Source organism: Podarcis vaucheri (assembly GCF_965113315.1).
Source record: "Podarcis vaucheri genome assembly, chromosome: 1".
In the NCBI taxonomy this organism is placed as follows: Eukaryota; Metazoa; Chordata; class Lepidosauria; order Squamata; family Lacertidae; genus Podarcis; species Podarcis vaucheri.
Window position 1 is genome coordinate 33185123 of NC_138759.1, and position 14617 is coordinate 33199739.

The window sequence follows — 14617 nt, forward strand, 5'->3', positions numbered from 1 at the left end:
GGGGGTGCTGGTACGAATTACTGGGGCCCAGCAGTTTGGAAGGGGGCCCCTGAGCCTGACTATCTGCATATGTTTTTTGTAATTCTGAACAATATATATATATGTATATATTTCATGTTCAATGCATCCACAAGTCTGAATAATGGCTTGCGAACTTGTGCCATGAATCAAGCATGTCTGACTCTATACAAACATTCACTTCTGTGCTTTGACAGTATGGCAATGCTGTCTCATCCTATTATGCGCAGTTGCATTTACATGTTTTCTTAAGGGAACATTGTACAAATGCAACAAAGCTGTTTTGTGATACGCATTGTGTTATGTTACACATGCAAGTTTAATGTTTAAAGTGTATGGTTAGTTCAGCAACGACTGTGTGGGTGCTTATATTATTGGCATTAGTCATTACGATCTTAATAGTCTCAACAGGTACAAAAATTATCATATTTATTATTAACATAAAAACAAGATCACACATTTATTTTATATCCTGTGTACAGATTTTTAATCCATCTGCCCTTGCTGTTGTGGGGGTGTGTGGATATTTTTTACTGCGGCCCAAACTCACTCTCAGCAACCTTGCTCAGATCAATTAAGATTATCCAGAAGAGGGGGGTGGGGAGCCATTTATGGCTATAATGCCGGAAAATGTGTCTTTCTTCCTAACATGAAGGTGGACTTTTAATCTTTAACTGTTGAGCAAAATAGTAATAGTATTCAATGAGTAATAGCATACAAACAAATAGATGAAAAGCAACAGATGCATGATGGAAAGGCTGCAAAACAGATAATTCAGAGTCCTCCCTGCACATGTACAGACATTTCCCCCCAAAGCTAGTAGTCTCTGCTGTAGTAGCTGAAGGTAATTCTGTTTGCTGAAAAACTGTGGTCAAGAGAACCCAAATCTCTTCATTGGAGACTTAAAACTGGGGAAGTTGTGATAAGCCGGTATGACAAAATCTGCTATCTGTACAATCTGTGCTCAGTTCCTAGAGCAAACAGTTCTGGGAATGAGAGCTTTGAGTATGAAGGAAAAGGTATAATACTTTAGGTATGCAAATGGGAAAACTCTGGGCAACAGTAAGGAGTAGCCTACTCAGGCGGACTACAGTGATGTTGCTACCAAACCATCCAGACAGTACTGTGAATTTGAACCACGGGGTAGAGCATGATGGAGACACTCACTAGTATCCTGAGATCTCAAACACCATTAGCGTGGGGAAACAGAAGCTGTTTCCTCAGTCCCTTCTCTCATATCATTGGAGGATAGTGGCAGATAGATTTCTCCACTTTCCGCTCCAAATAATTGAGGCTGCTAGCTTGGCAGCATGAAAAGGAGCCTTGACCAACTGATTACAGTGGTACCTCGGGTTACATACGCTTCAGGTTACATACGCTTCAGGTTACAGACTCCGCTAACCCAGAAATAGTGCTTCAGGTTAAGAACTTTGTTTCAGGATGAGAACAAAAATCGTGCTCTGGCGGCACGGCAGCAGCAGGAGGCCCCATTAGCTAAAGTGGTGCTTCAGGTTAAGAACAGTTTCAGGTTAAGAACGGACCTCCAGAATGAATTAAGTACTTAACCTGAGGTACCACTGTATTCAGAATTCTGGGAAAGCAAGAAACGGTTCCATGACACGGTGCTGAGCTGGCCATTCTGTGACTTTTGCTAAGATGAGACCTAGCAGGAGAAGACTGCATGATCCTATCAGTGATAGCGGTCTGGGAAGCATGGCCATCACTCACAATGCGGGGGTGCCCAGACGCTCACGCCGTTTTCACAGAGCAAAATCATTTTCACTGAGCTGAGTCCATCCAAAAACATGTGCAATAATTAAATTATCTTTTTTAAAAAAAAAAACAGCCACTGCATCTTCTGCATATTCAGTATGCATTATCCATTCATGTGTACCAACTATTAAAATACACAGGATATCAAATACTTAATATCAAGTATGAAACAGTACCTTTATCAAGATGGAATAGAATGTCTGGAGACTCATGTGGCTCAAACACTACAAGTTTTAGGGGAGCTGCAAAGACTGTTTTATTTTGCCAGGTCTTGTGCCTGTTAGTTTTATTTAATTGCTTCTCACTGTTGTTGTTTTGTATTTTATTGGTTTTTAAATTGCAAACCACTTTGAAGGCTTTTTGGTGGGAAAACAAATATTAAATATTAATAAAAAAGGAAATGCTGAAAGCAAAATGTGGGGTTTATATATTATATATTGAACTGCAAATAGCCATTGGATACCTGACAAAAGGATTCACAAGAACATATTTGCATGGAAATGGAGCTGCCATCAACTGCTTTATTTAATATATGGAGAATGCACACTATGATCACATGGAATAGGTATCATGAGAAGTATCATAAGAAGAGAGACTTTTCTGTGCTGTACAACCATATGCTAGATAACATCTAAGGAACATGGCACTATGTTTGCATTTCCTGGAATCATCCTTCGATCTGCCACATTAGGCATCTTCCTACTTACGTCCTTTACACCTATTTTATAAACCTTATGTTATCAACCATTTGTTCAGTGCCTTTACAATACAGCCAGTGTAATTCACTGAGAGAATTCAGTTCATTTAAGAACTCGCTGTTAAGAGTTGCATTTCTTTCCTCTCCTAACTCTCACTTTCATTCTGTTTTTCCTGCTGCAATTCTTTCCCCACTTCTACCTATATTTTTTTTCCTGTTCATATCCTGAGAAGCAATGAAATAATTAACATTCACAAGAAAGTACCATGATCGGATGTTACAATAATAGAACAGGGGAGATAACTATAATTTTGCTTGGAAATGTTTTCAAAGTGTCTCTGGCCAACATCACTTTATAGCTCTACATTCAAATTTTTGACCAGGATCATTAAAGAGGATATAGCTAATGAAGACTTAATGTCTTGAGAATCTACTCTCATCTCTTCCTCTGATGTGGTCTAAGGTGAGATCTAGGGAAGCAAAATGCTTCTGACAAATAGGAGATTGCTCTGTTTTCTCCTCATCATCAGTCAGTGATAGAGTATCACAAAGCAATGGGTTGCAAGAGATGGGGAAAGGGTCAGCATCCTCTCTTGCCAATAAAGAGACTCACATTAATTGAACTGAAGGTGAAATGATGGGGAAGATGCTTGCATCTCCTTTGCCAATGTCCACCCACCCCAGTCTTCTAGAATCCTTAATTTATTCTTTTCCCCACTAAAAGGAGAATTAATGAGGCTTGATTTACAGTTAATTCCCTGAACTGATTCTCAGTGTAAAACAAACTTATTTGGAAGTGACATAAACTGCAGACATAAACAACTAACCACTCTCAAACTTGCCCTTTTTTTGGTGGGGCGGGTGTGTGTGACAGAATGCATGAAGTTGAAACAGAAAATTAAATTTGAATACAGCATCATATATTTCACAATGCATTCCTTCTCATTGGATAAGCCATTACCGCATTGATTGTGTCTTCTCAGTCTCCTTTTCTTTTGCTCATTCCCTGGACCCTGACCATGCTATAAAAGGCACTGGGTGTATTAGTTTCATGTGTGTGAATCTCGGATGACACATTCCAACCATAGCTTCTGACTTTTAAAAGTTCCATAGCCACGAAGTATCTCTCCTTCACACTTCTGCAATATTAGGAAACCACATGTTGGCTCTTATTCCATGGTGGGTACCATTGTCTCCTATGCAAGGGTCATGAGGTAAGTACAGTACTCAGGGTTCAGAAAGGGGGCTCCCTGTTGGCCACAACACTAAGTTCTGGCACATGGGCACCAACACAGCTGCATTGCTTGGAGTATTCTGATGAATACTCTGGGTCTCTGACCCTTGGCCATGCTGGCTGGGGCTGATGGGAGTTGGAGTCCAACTATGTCAAGAGGGATAGAAAGGATCCATCTCTGGCACTGTGCTCAATGGACCAGTGGTTGGACTCAGTATAAGACGGATGCCTAATTTGGGCTGCCATGCTTTTTTATGGATGAGCACATCAGAACAATGTGAGAGCATTGTTCTCACAGTGCAGCTGTAAAGGACCACAATGCTGGGCAGAAGCATATGAACAGTCCACCCTGCAGGAGCCGCATGAACTGCTCTGAACTCTATGGAGCAGAATCAGAGGGAAATGTCACACAATAATGCGTTGTGATTAAAATTATGCCTATTCTCATACTTTTGCTTAAGCTTGCGTGCATTTGTCTGGTCGCCCAGTTAAACTGGAATCTCTTGCCCCCAATATGATACCTGCTGTTATCCTAGAACCTACCCTTCTTCTCAGATTCCTTGCTAACTCAGTGGTATAGCATCTGCTATAGATGCACACCCAAGTTCAACACCAAGGCATCTCCAGGTAGAAATGGTGAAGTCCCCACATGAAATTCTGAAGAGGTGCTCCCAGTCATTGTAGACCAAGGAAAGAGAACTTGTGGTCCCTTGTTGGGCTACCATTCCCATCATCTCTGACCCGTGGCCATGCTGGCTGGGGCTGATGGGAGTTGGAGTCCAACTATGTCAAGAGGGATAGAAAGGATCCATCTCTGGCACTGTGCTCAATGGGCCAGTGGTTGGACTCAGTATAAGATGGATGCCTAATTCGGGCTGCCATGCTTTTTTATGCATGAGCACATGCGGTGGTCATGCTTGTATGCAGGCAGCAAAAACGTCTTTGCAAAGGTAATAAAATTCAATTAATACTTTTTTAAAAGCTTACAAAATGGTATGGTCAGTAGTAAGGGACGGGAGTGATGGCCAATACAGGCTACCTGAAATTACATGGAAGCACTATTCAGTGGGCCCCTATGATATTTCTATAACCACAGTCTCAGAGGTACCTATATATCTGTCTATATCGCTAGCTTATTTGTTTGTTTGTTCATTTTACTATCTCAACAGACATTCCAGCCATACAACACCCAAAGCAGCTAACATCAACCATAGTACTGCAATATTTAAAAGAAAGTATTATATAAAACTCAGTAAGTCAATTAAAATAGTATTTAGCATTTTCAGCTTCCAAACTGACCCAGTCTCATTAAAAGGATCTTCACCTGTCATCTCAAGCCTCATGAAAGTTGGGCATAGACAGGTTTCCCAATGGAGGAGAGGGTGCCACCACCAAGAAGGCCTGACCCTGTTTCCCGGGCAGCCTGTTGTCTTTTGATCAGCAAGTAGGGGTGCATGTCACCCCATGTGGATGTCAAACCAGTATAGATAAGGAAGGCGTTCTAAAGAACACTGGAGGTGCTAGCTGGGGTAAAATGTGCTTTCCCCAGCAACACAATTTTCCCATTTTAAAGCTAGGAGCAAGCAGTTTCTCCCCAGTAACTGTGCTAGGTGAAAGAACAACAAATGAGTAACTGCAAGGCACTCTGAGCACTAAGTAAAACATGCAGTAGAAAGTCTCTTGGAAATGTGGCTGTGTGTGCAGAATTTTTCGCGTGGTCTTCTGGGTCACAGTCATAGGTTAGCAATTGGGGGAGGGGACGACAAGAAGTTTTAGAAATTTAAGCAATATCCCTGAGTAAAGGAAGTGCACAAGGCACAATGTGATCTCCGATATAAGCCAATATTAGTTGAATGCCGCCAATGACCCTCAAGGACAGGAGTCTCCAGTCCCATTTGAAGCCACGAGAGGAACCAACCTGGCACACTGAAATCATACACACTTTATGTCTTGTTACCACAAAGATTGACAAATTGGAAAGAGTTCAGCAGAGAGCAACCAAATGATTAAGTAGCTGGAGAGAAGGTGATTTATGGTGCATAATTTAAGTAAACAGTTTTATAGCGTCGACGGGGGAGGGGGTGCTATAGGAAGGTGAAAGCCCAAGGGATGTTGGGGGGGGGAGGGTTAGGAGAAGAGTATGCAAATATCCAAAGCAAGGAAACCCAATGAAGTCGCAATTAATGTGACAAAATATTAAAAGATGGTAGATAAGGGCTGATGCTGTGCTAGTATCCGGGGGGGGGGGGGGACTCATGAAATAATGAGTGGTTTCCAGCAAGAACTCTCAACAGGATTCTGCCAGCTTTGGCTCAGATTATTAACCCGCACCATGTTTTATGAATGCCATATTAGTTCATAATTTCCTGATGCTGTCACCACTCATTTGCAAGCGAACAAGTGAGAAGTGGCCAAAGTTCAGTAGTAGCACACATGCATTGCACACAGGTCACGGGCTCAGTCTCTTGCATTTCCAGTTAAAAAGCAGATCAGGTAGCAGGTAACAGGAAAAGGCTTCTACCTGAGACAGGCAGACAATACTGGGCTAGATGGACAAACTGCCTGGCCTGCTATAAGGCAGTTTCCTATGTTTCAGTGCTATTGATGCTTGAGAGCTCTGGTCTGCGGTAAGACATGAAGTGCTGTATACTGTCATTGATACAACCGCATCCTGTATAAGGGAAGTAGCACAGATGCATTCTGTTTTGCTGCCTACATCAGTCGCAACCTCACCGAAAGCCCTTCCACCATTATCTCAAGCGTAGAGCAGTGTACCCGTGAAAGGTGACCGAGCAACTGAAATGCTTTTTAGCTTGCAGCAAACATTAGCTGCCCCACTCTTGCCATGTAAGAGTTGTGCGTCACATGACATCTCAGGGCAAGACCACTCTGCCACACACCACACTACTGGCATAAGACCCAGGATCAGCTGAGGCAGTCAGCAGCACAGCACAGGTCATGACTTTGCAATGATTTGCCAGCAGAGGGGCTCATATGGGATTAAGCTTTAAGGCTGCAATTTTTAGAAGGGTAGGTCCACAGTTAAGCACTAGCAGAATGCACAACTTAAAGAAATCAGTACAACCAGGCAATAGATTTGTTAGCAGAAACAAACAAACAAACAAAACCCACACCAAAACCCATGGTGGGCAGTTCTCACATTGTTACAAATTTTAGCTTCCTTAAGACTAAACCGTTGGCAGTCAGTGATAGTGACTTTTGCTAATAAACCATTTTTTGGTTCTACTTTAGGGAGCAGTCCTCGGCCTTAGGGTACAATCCACACACCATTACAGTGAATAACAAAACACTTCTTGATTTTACTAGGAATGAATTTAATTCATAAAATTATTTTCCAAATAATAAATATGTGGCATGTTCAGTTCAGGTCCAGTTTTCTGTTAGATGGTAAATTTATGTTGGGCTTTTTTACTTCAGATTGTTTCTTAATATACAAAACAGAGACCTTCTACTTTAAAAAAGAATGTCGGGAAAAGAGTTCTACCCTAGCCTTCTCCACAACAGTGCATTTTAAAAAAATAATCTACGGGAATTTTATTTTATTGTATGGAGAAGCATTCACTTACGTGAGCTTCCACTTACCAGGTTTCCAGCAATCCTGTGCTTGGGACACAATTCTGCTTGGGTTCCCTTTTTTAACCATTTCCTTCCTCACGGATAGATCCTGAGCCCCTGTACTCATGCCACTTCAACAAGGATACTTTTAGCCTTCTTCCCACACTATACTTCCCTTCTCAGGATTTTTCTAGCTTACGTGTCTCCCTGTATAATGCATCTTACTATAAACTCGGGAGCAAACAATGCAACCTGAGACACAAAAAGACCATACCAATTGAGGGTTATTTTCTCATGCACAGTTGATAATTAGCTCTTGAGGATCTGGGTTGCAAGAAAACTGTTTAGGGTTGATACTCTATTTCTGTCTACAAGGATACATTGTCCTTTCTGAAGAAACTAAAGAACATGAAAAGGAAAATTAGTATCATGGGGGTCTCATAGCAGTACAATTACCTGTATCCTGTCTTCAGGAAGTTCTGTTTTCATTGCCAGCATCTCCCTCGCATAGACATCAGGATAATGGGCCTCATTGAATGCTTTTTCCAGTTCCTCCAGTTGATAGGATGTGAAAATTGTCCTGAAGGAAACAAAACTAACTGATGAAAAAGTAAAAATGAAACTAAATGTTGGACTATCCTAAACGGGCGAAGGACCAAAGGGAAAGCTTACAGAGTGGGTAAAATATATTTGATTATTGATTTATTGCATTTACATCCCATCTTGTTCCTCCAACTAGCTCAAGGTGGCAAACATGGTTCTCCCTCTCCCACAACAACTCTGGGAGCTAAGTTAGGTGAGAGGTGGGCTGGCCCAAGGTTACCCAATGAGCTACATGGTCAAATCGGGACTTAAACCTTGGTTCCCCAGGTTGGGTCCCAACACTCTAACCACTACACCATGTTGCCTCCTATATGTATCTACAGATGGATAGACAAAAGCCATAGGAAGTAAAGGTACGTAGAGAGAGAAAGTTCACCATGGTTATGTTAAGCAAAGGTAAGCACTTTGCTGTCGAATCCTACCCACATTTTGTCTGCTGCATCCCTCTTCACTCAGTGGGGTACTCTCAAGTAAGTGTGCATAAAATGGCTAGCTTCAAGTCCAATTTATTGAAATGGAAGAATTAACTATGTCTCCAAAGCCCTCCAGCTGAATTGAAAGCGGAGGCCTATCCATAAAGTATATTAACAAATCAAAGTGGGAGACAAAAGCAAATCTCTCAACACATGGAGAATGGGGCTATTATTCAGAAGGACGCAAAGGGTGAGGCTAGTTAAACAGAAATAAGTTTGGCACTTGATTTTTTAAAGCTTTAATAAATGGGTAGTCTTAGATTCCTGCTTCTCTTCATTGTCAAGAAAGACATCACAAAAACAAACCCATTTGTAGCAGAAGTTACTCAAAAAAGTTAAATTAGGGGAAAGCACAACCTCATAGAAAGCCACAGGAGGGGGGGACAAGAAGTAGCACCCCCAAACACCTGCTCAGCTTCTACAGCTAAAAAATGTGGAGTCCCTATAATTTTATTTTTCATATCAGTATCCCCACCAATAATTCAGAGTGGCATACATGATTATCATCTATACCATCTCACTGTATATATGCTATGGCTTTTTACTGTAAGTAGAATGCTATTGCAGATAGAATCTGTCTTTGCTTCTCTGGCATTGTGAGCCTAACCACCCTCGCTAGGATGTAAGCTCATTTGCAGTCAATAGTGCTTGCTATGAAATAAATGTGTTTTAGACTGGATTCAGCTTCTCACGTATATATCTTAACTATAGAGGGTCCAAATATATGTACATCTCTATTGGTAATTACACATGTTAAGAATTAAACTACTTGTTGTTATGTTCTTCAGGCTATCATTTTGCCTTTCTTTAAAAATAAAATTAAAATAAAAGTAATCTTTTGCTATATGTTCGCAAAATAACAATAAGGATGCTGGCTTGCTGATTTGGTTAGTTGCTATTACAATAACAACTAAACTGATAAGAGTTATGGATCTTTTAAAAAATTACTTCCATATTATTATTAGCAATACTTCTGTGAAATGTAACACTAAAGCAGAACCCTAACAAAATCTGGCAAATTCACTACATTTGAATCCAGCTGGTGACTCTTAATTCTGTAAGATGTAGTTTTCAGTGTCAGAAGACATGCTTTAAGTTGAAAAGACTTTGTTTTGCTTGTCAATACCTATAGGGAGTGGCTTCATGTGGAAGGTTGGATTTTATGGCAAAATGCAAGTTTTAAAGAATAAAAAACATTATTTGCTTTTCTTTCTTTCTTTCTTTCTTTCTTTCTTTCTTTCTTTCTTTCTTTCTTTTTTGCAATGCAGCATTCATACCAGCATTTTCAGGTGCAAATATTATTTCAACACCAGTGCACAGCATGCTATGTTTGGCATTTAAATTGATGGGTAACAACACCGTCCCCTCTTTTAAAATGTTGAAAGTGCGCAGCCTTTCTCACATCTGCCAGTCTTCCTTTTTTTTAATAAATGACCTGAGCGCCACATAGATTCCCTAACACTTTACAACCTAAGGAAGTACCACCAGTGCTGTCAGCAGTTCAGCTGTGCTGTGAACAGCATAGTAAGTAGGACTTCCACCTCTTCAAAACAACGAATTTCATACCAAGGACACACTTCTCCTACGTTTATCTATTCCAAAGTCCTCCTCACAGACAGGCACACTCCCAAAACGATAGTCTGGGACTGGAAACAAACGGAAGCACAACTGGAGTTGAAGAAAGATGCCTGCAGAGCAGACAGGTTCCTTTCATGCTCCTGTTGTGCCGCAAATCTGAATGAGCATTAGGGTATCCGCACCAATTTCTGATGCATGGCAGCCCTCTGGTTCTGTGATTAATCTACCTAGGAAGCAGTCTGCATTACAATATTGTAGTTCCTCTCTCTCTCTCTCTCTCTCTCTCTCTCTCTCTCTGTGTGTGTGTGTGTGTGTGTGTTGCAAGAAAGCCCAAATAAATATGAAATAAACACCTGCACCCCTGAAGAAATATAGCATCCAGAGGAGAAAGAAATCCAAGTCACTTAGTAAAAATAAAAGAAAATGTAGTCTGCAAATTTCCAATAAGGCAGCCAATATGCTCTCAAATCACCTCCAAGCATTTTAAATCCAACGCACTGTATCAGATCAGTAACAGTGTTAACAGAAAGACCTTGTTAATACAAAGGATATATTCTACGATCAAGCGTTTGTATTAGTTCTTTAACTGGTAGAGTTTGGGGTGTCTCCCCCCCCCAAACGGAATCACAGCCAATGCGAATACAGCAAACTCGTTTAACCATTCGATATCCTTTTCTCGAGGCAATTTGAAGACTATTTCTTCTGTATCGTCATTTGGGGAAATTGCTGGGGGCGGGGGGGGGTTAGAGACAACACAACTCTCCCACTTTTCTTGCAGGATAGTTTTCCTGTCAAAAATAAACGGCAGAATGCGTCTTTCTGAAATGCATACTTAAATTTCGTTTTTTAAAAAAATCACCTTAGTCCACTTTGTACCAACAACCCCTCAAAAACTGTTGTTTACAAACCTCAGTAACAGAGACATTTCTAGTGTCTCTCCATTTTGCAATTACTTGTTGGAGAAGTATTTAATTATAGGTGAATTAATTGTTGTTGTTTTTTTTAAAAAAAACCAAATATACTGGACAATGTAAATACTGTACACCTATTGGAAGAAGAAAAAACCACTCCTGAAATCACTAAGAAATTCAGCACTTGATTCCAGCTCTTTTCTGGATCCAGAAAGGAAACGTTCTTCGATTTTAACCTGGATCTAAACGGCGAACCAACCCACACCGTTGTATCAGTCCACTTCATCTGGGAAGTTCTTGTCCCCCATCTGCTTTGACCTCATCAGTCAAACGGAAGCATTCGCTTTGCCACGGCAATTGCACTGCTTAAGGAAATATTGAACCCTTAATTTGCCCTTTTTCTCATTCTAGCCAACCTTTCACGGGAAAGTTCTCGTAATCCACAGGCACTCCGCCGCTTAGCAAAATTGATCTAATTATTTCCCCAAACCGGGTCCGAACAGATGCATTGCTGTCCAATTGTCCTGAATTTCAGGAATAACAGGATCGTCACTGGCTCGCTTGGGAATATTTTCCTGGCCACCCCTGCAGTCCTACCAGCTACTTTGGGAAAGAGGACCGCGTCCCCCTTTCCTGGGGGCAAAATGACAGGGCCAAGTTGCCCCTCTGAGACTGTGACAGATCCGGAAAGGGAGGTTAGACCTCTACAGAAGACCTCCACACTTTCCTTTCCTCTCTCCCACATCTCCTGTTTGCAAACTGTCCTGTCAGCTTACGGAACATTTCGAATACTTTATTGCTAGACACGGAAATTGCAGCAGCATTCTTTGCCTAGGGGGGAGGAATATAAATTCATCGCACAAACCACCCTTGATCTCCCGTGTTGTTGTTGTTTTCCTGAGCAGATGCCAGCCATATCATTTTATAGGATGCATTTCATAATAACATCTCTCTCTCACACACAAACAACCACCCGGAGGTTCCGGTTGGGTCAAAGCACTGCTTTTTAAAGGGTCCCAACACATGCAAAAAAAAATAAAAAATCCCTAATTTATTTCGCTTTTTAAAAGAGAGAAAGAAACAGCCCAAGAGATCCCTGGAGAAGGAGGAATGCAAAGAGAGGTCCCCGAGGACGGCTTCCCCACCCAACCCCAGTGCTGCGTCTTTTATGACAATGGACCACTAGGCAAGGAAGCCGGATTACAACATAGGGGGAAGGAGAAGGGCGGCTCACGGGGAGAAGGGAAAGTGCCACCGTGCAGCCGGTGGGATCAGCCAGGGCGAAGGAGACCCCCCCCCCGCCTCTCTTGGGTCGGAGGTTTCAAGACAAGACAGCACCCAAAGGCCGAACAAATGCACCGAGAAGCGCGGCCTCCTCCCTGAGCTGCGCCTCGGGTCCATCCGAGGAGATGCTGGTGGAGGAGACAGAGGACTCCGTTGGGATGGAGGACCCAGAGAAGGGCGCAACTCTCCTTGGCGCATCTCTGCAGCTCCCCTCTCCGTCGTCGTCCCCCCCAGCCCCACACCCACCCGCGTGCACAAGGTGATGGGGGGCTCGATCCTGACTCCCTGGATCCTGAGGCCCAAAGGTAGAGACTGGGAGGGCAGGCCAGGCAATTGGGGTGGGGGTGGGGAGATCCTCCCTCTCCGCCTCGCGGGGCTCCCGAGCAGCGTCCGCCTTACCTGTGCCGCCTCTTCTTCCGCTTCTTGCTCTGGCTTAACGAGGATTTGGACATCTTTCTGTCGCTGGACGAAACATCCTCGGAATCTGGGGACACAGAAAGGCGGCAGCGATGGGGACCAGAGCTCCTGGAGGGGGGGTGTTCGGGTGAGTCTCCCCTCCCGGCTCCCCGAGACGCTCCGGGGTGCGAGGCGAGGGAGTCTCGCACTCAGACCTCGCTTCGGATTTCCCCGGATCGGGGGATCGGGGCGCTGGTCTCGTGCGATCGACTCAGGTTTCGTTCCCTGGCCGGGTTCCCCCTGGCAGCGCTTTGCATCCCGAGGACGCTTCGCTCTCTGCGCGCTCTTGGCTCCTCTTTTCTCCCTTCCAAACTCGAAGGCCAGTTTCGTTTCCAAGCCTTACGCGACATTTCTCCCCCTTCGAAATGTCAAATTTTTTTTAAAGAAAAAAAGTATTTATGAATTTAAAAGAAAGTCGATGGCGCCTCAAAGCTTGCAATTTTGGGGATCCTAGTAAATCTTATCGCCCCTATATTTAAAGGACAGGGCAAGGGAAAAATAGACTTTGAACCAGGGGAGCTGGAACGCAAGGAAGGGTATTTATATATTAGACGCTCTAAAATAACAACTTTTGCCGTTTCTCCTAATTTTTACCCGTTTAAAATTATTCTGAATTATTATTATTCGTTTGGAAACCGGCCATTGCTTTTCATATTATTTCCTTTTATTCCCTTGGCGCTTATGGTAACAAATCGGGACCTTGAGCCTCCACCGCGCTACCTTGACCAGCGCCGGTCCCCGCGTTTCGATCTCATCCCTTCAAAAGGATGGAAACCAGCAGCCGGTCCGGTCCTGTGTTCGAAAGTCGCCCCCTCTCCCTGCCTCCGGAGGCCCCCGCCCCCTTCTCCTTGGCCCCCGCCGATTATCTTTCGTTATGCTTTTATAATGACCGCAGTCTGGGCAAGGAGCTGCTGGGCCACTTTCTCAAAATGCCGCGATCTGGAAGAAGCGGAGATCGCTGGCGACGGGAAGGCAAGAAGAGCCTGCGTTGGCCCTGGGAGTCTCCCTCCTGGGTCGCCTGTGTGGGATTGCCCAGCCTGGAGGGCTGCCTGACCGGGTTGCCTGGCAAGGCAACCGCGGCCTCCCGCTTTCCTGAGGCTGGATCTCTCTCTCTCTGTCTCTCTCTCTCCCGGCTGCCCCCTTCCTCGCCCGCCCCACGGCTCTGCCTCTACCTGAGCTGGCCGTCTGGCTGGTGTCGAGCTGCGCGGGGCCTCGGCCCAGCGGCTGCAGGTGGACGCCGGGCGGGTCGGCCAGCACCTCCAGGAAGGTGGGCTGCGCGTAGAAGCCGGGCAGGCTGCCGGCGCCGAGCAAGCCCATGCCCATGCCGCCCACCCCGGCGGGGCTGAGCACGGAGCGGGCCGCCAGCAGGTGGCCGGCGGGCAGCGAGTCCAGGGCCGCGCGAGGGTGCGAAGGCGGCTCCTTGTTCAAGCCCAGGATCTCCTGGATGCCGAAGCCGGTGCAGCGAGGCGCCGCGGGGCCCGAGACGGGCTTGGCCCCCGCGGCTACGGAGCCCACCGGGGCCCCTGCCGCCCCTGGGGGGCCCGAGGCTGTGGGCGGCGGCGGCGGAGCAGGCGGCGCGCCGTCGGGGGCTTTGAGTTTGGCGGGCAGGCTGTGGGCGAGCGCGTCGCCCGCTTTGCCCGTCATGCTGCGGCTGGTCCCTGGTGCCCGCTCCGGGGAATGCTCGGGAGCCCCCGCCTCAGGCCCCTTTTATACGCCCAGCCTGGAGCCCGAGCGGGGTCAGAGCCCAGCAGCCAATCACAGGGACCAGCCGCGATTAGGAATTCCAAAAAGCCAAATATGGGGGGGGGGCGGGGAGGTGAGGAGACAGAGAGGAGGAGGAAGAGGAGGGGGGGAAGACCCGTCGCGGGGGTGGGGGGGGCGAGAGGGAGGGCGGCCTGGGGCGCGCGGGCAGCTGCGCGCAGAGATAGTGCCTGAGCGGCAGGTAAGGCGCCCGCATGGCTGCCAGCAACGGAGGGCAGTGTCGCTCTGGAGGGGTCAGAAAGGGGAACCCGCA

General features: G+C 45.1%; 1 protein-coding gene across 2 annotated transcripts in view; it reads right to left on the reverse strand.

Annotated features, from left to right (window-relative positions):
* The window catches only part of VSX2 (visual system homeobox 2), a gene marked incomplete at its 5' end in the record, with an annotated part of 30447 nt that extends 16200 nt beyond the window's left edge, over positions 1-14247 (reverse strand). For both annotated transcript variants that reach the window (XM_082233890.1, XM_082233889.1), the window contains 3 exons: positions 7755-7878; positions 12547-12631; positions 13776-14247. In XM_082233890.1, the coding sequence (XP_082090016.1) occupies positions 7755-7878; positions 12547-12631; positions 13776-14247 (681 nt within the window). The remainder of the gene's footprint in view (positions 1-7754; positions 7879-12546; positions 12632-13775) is intronic.
* Positions 14248-14617: the final 370 nt, after the last annotated feature.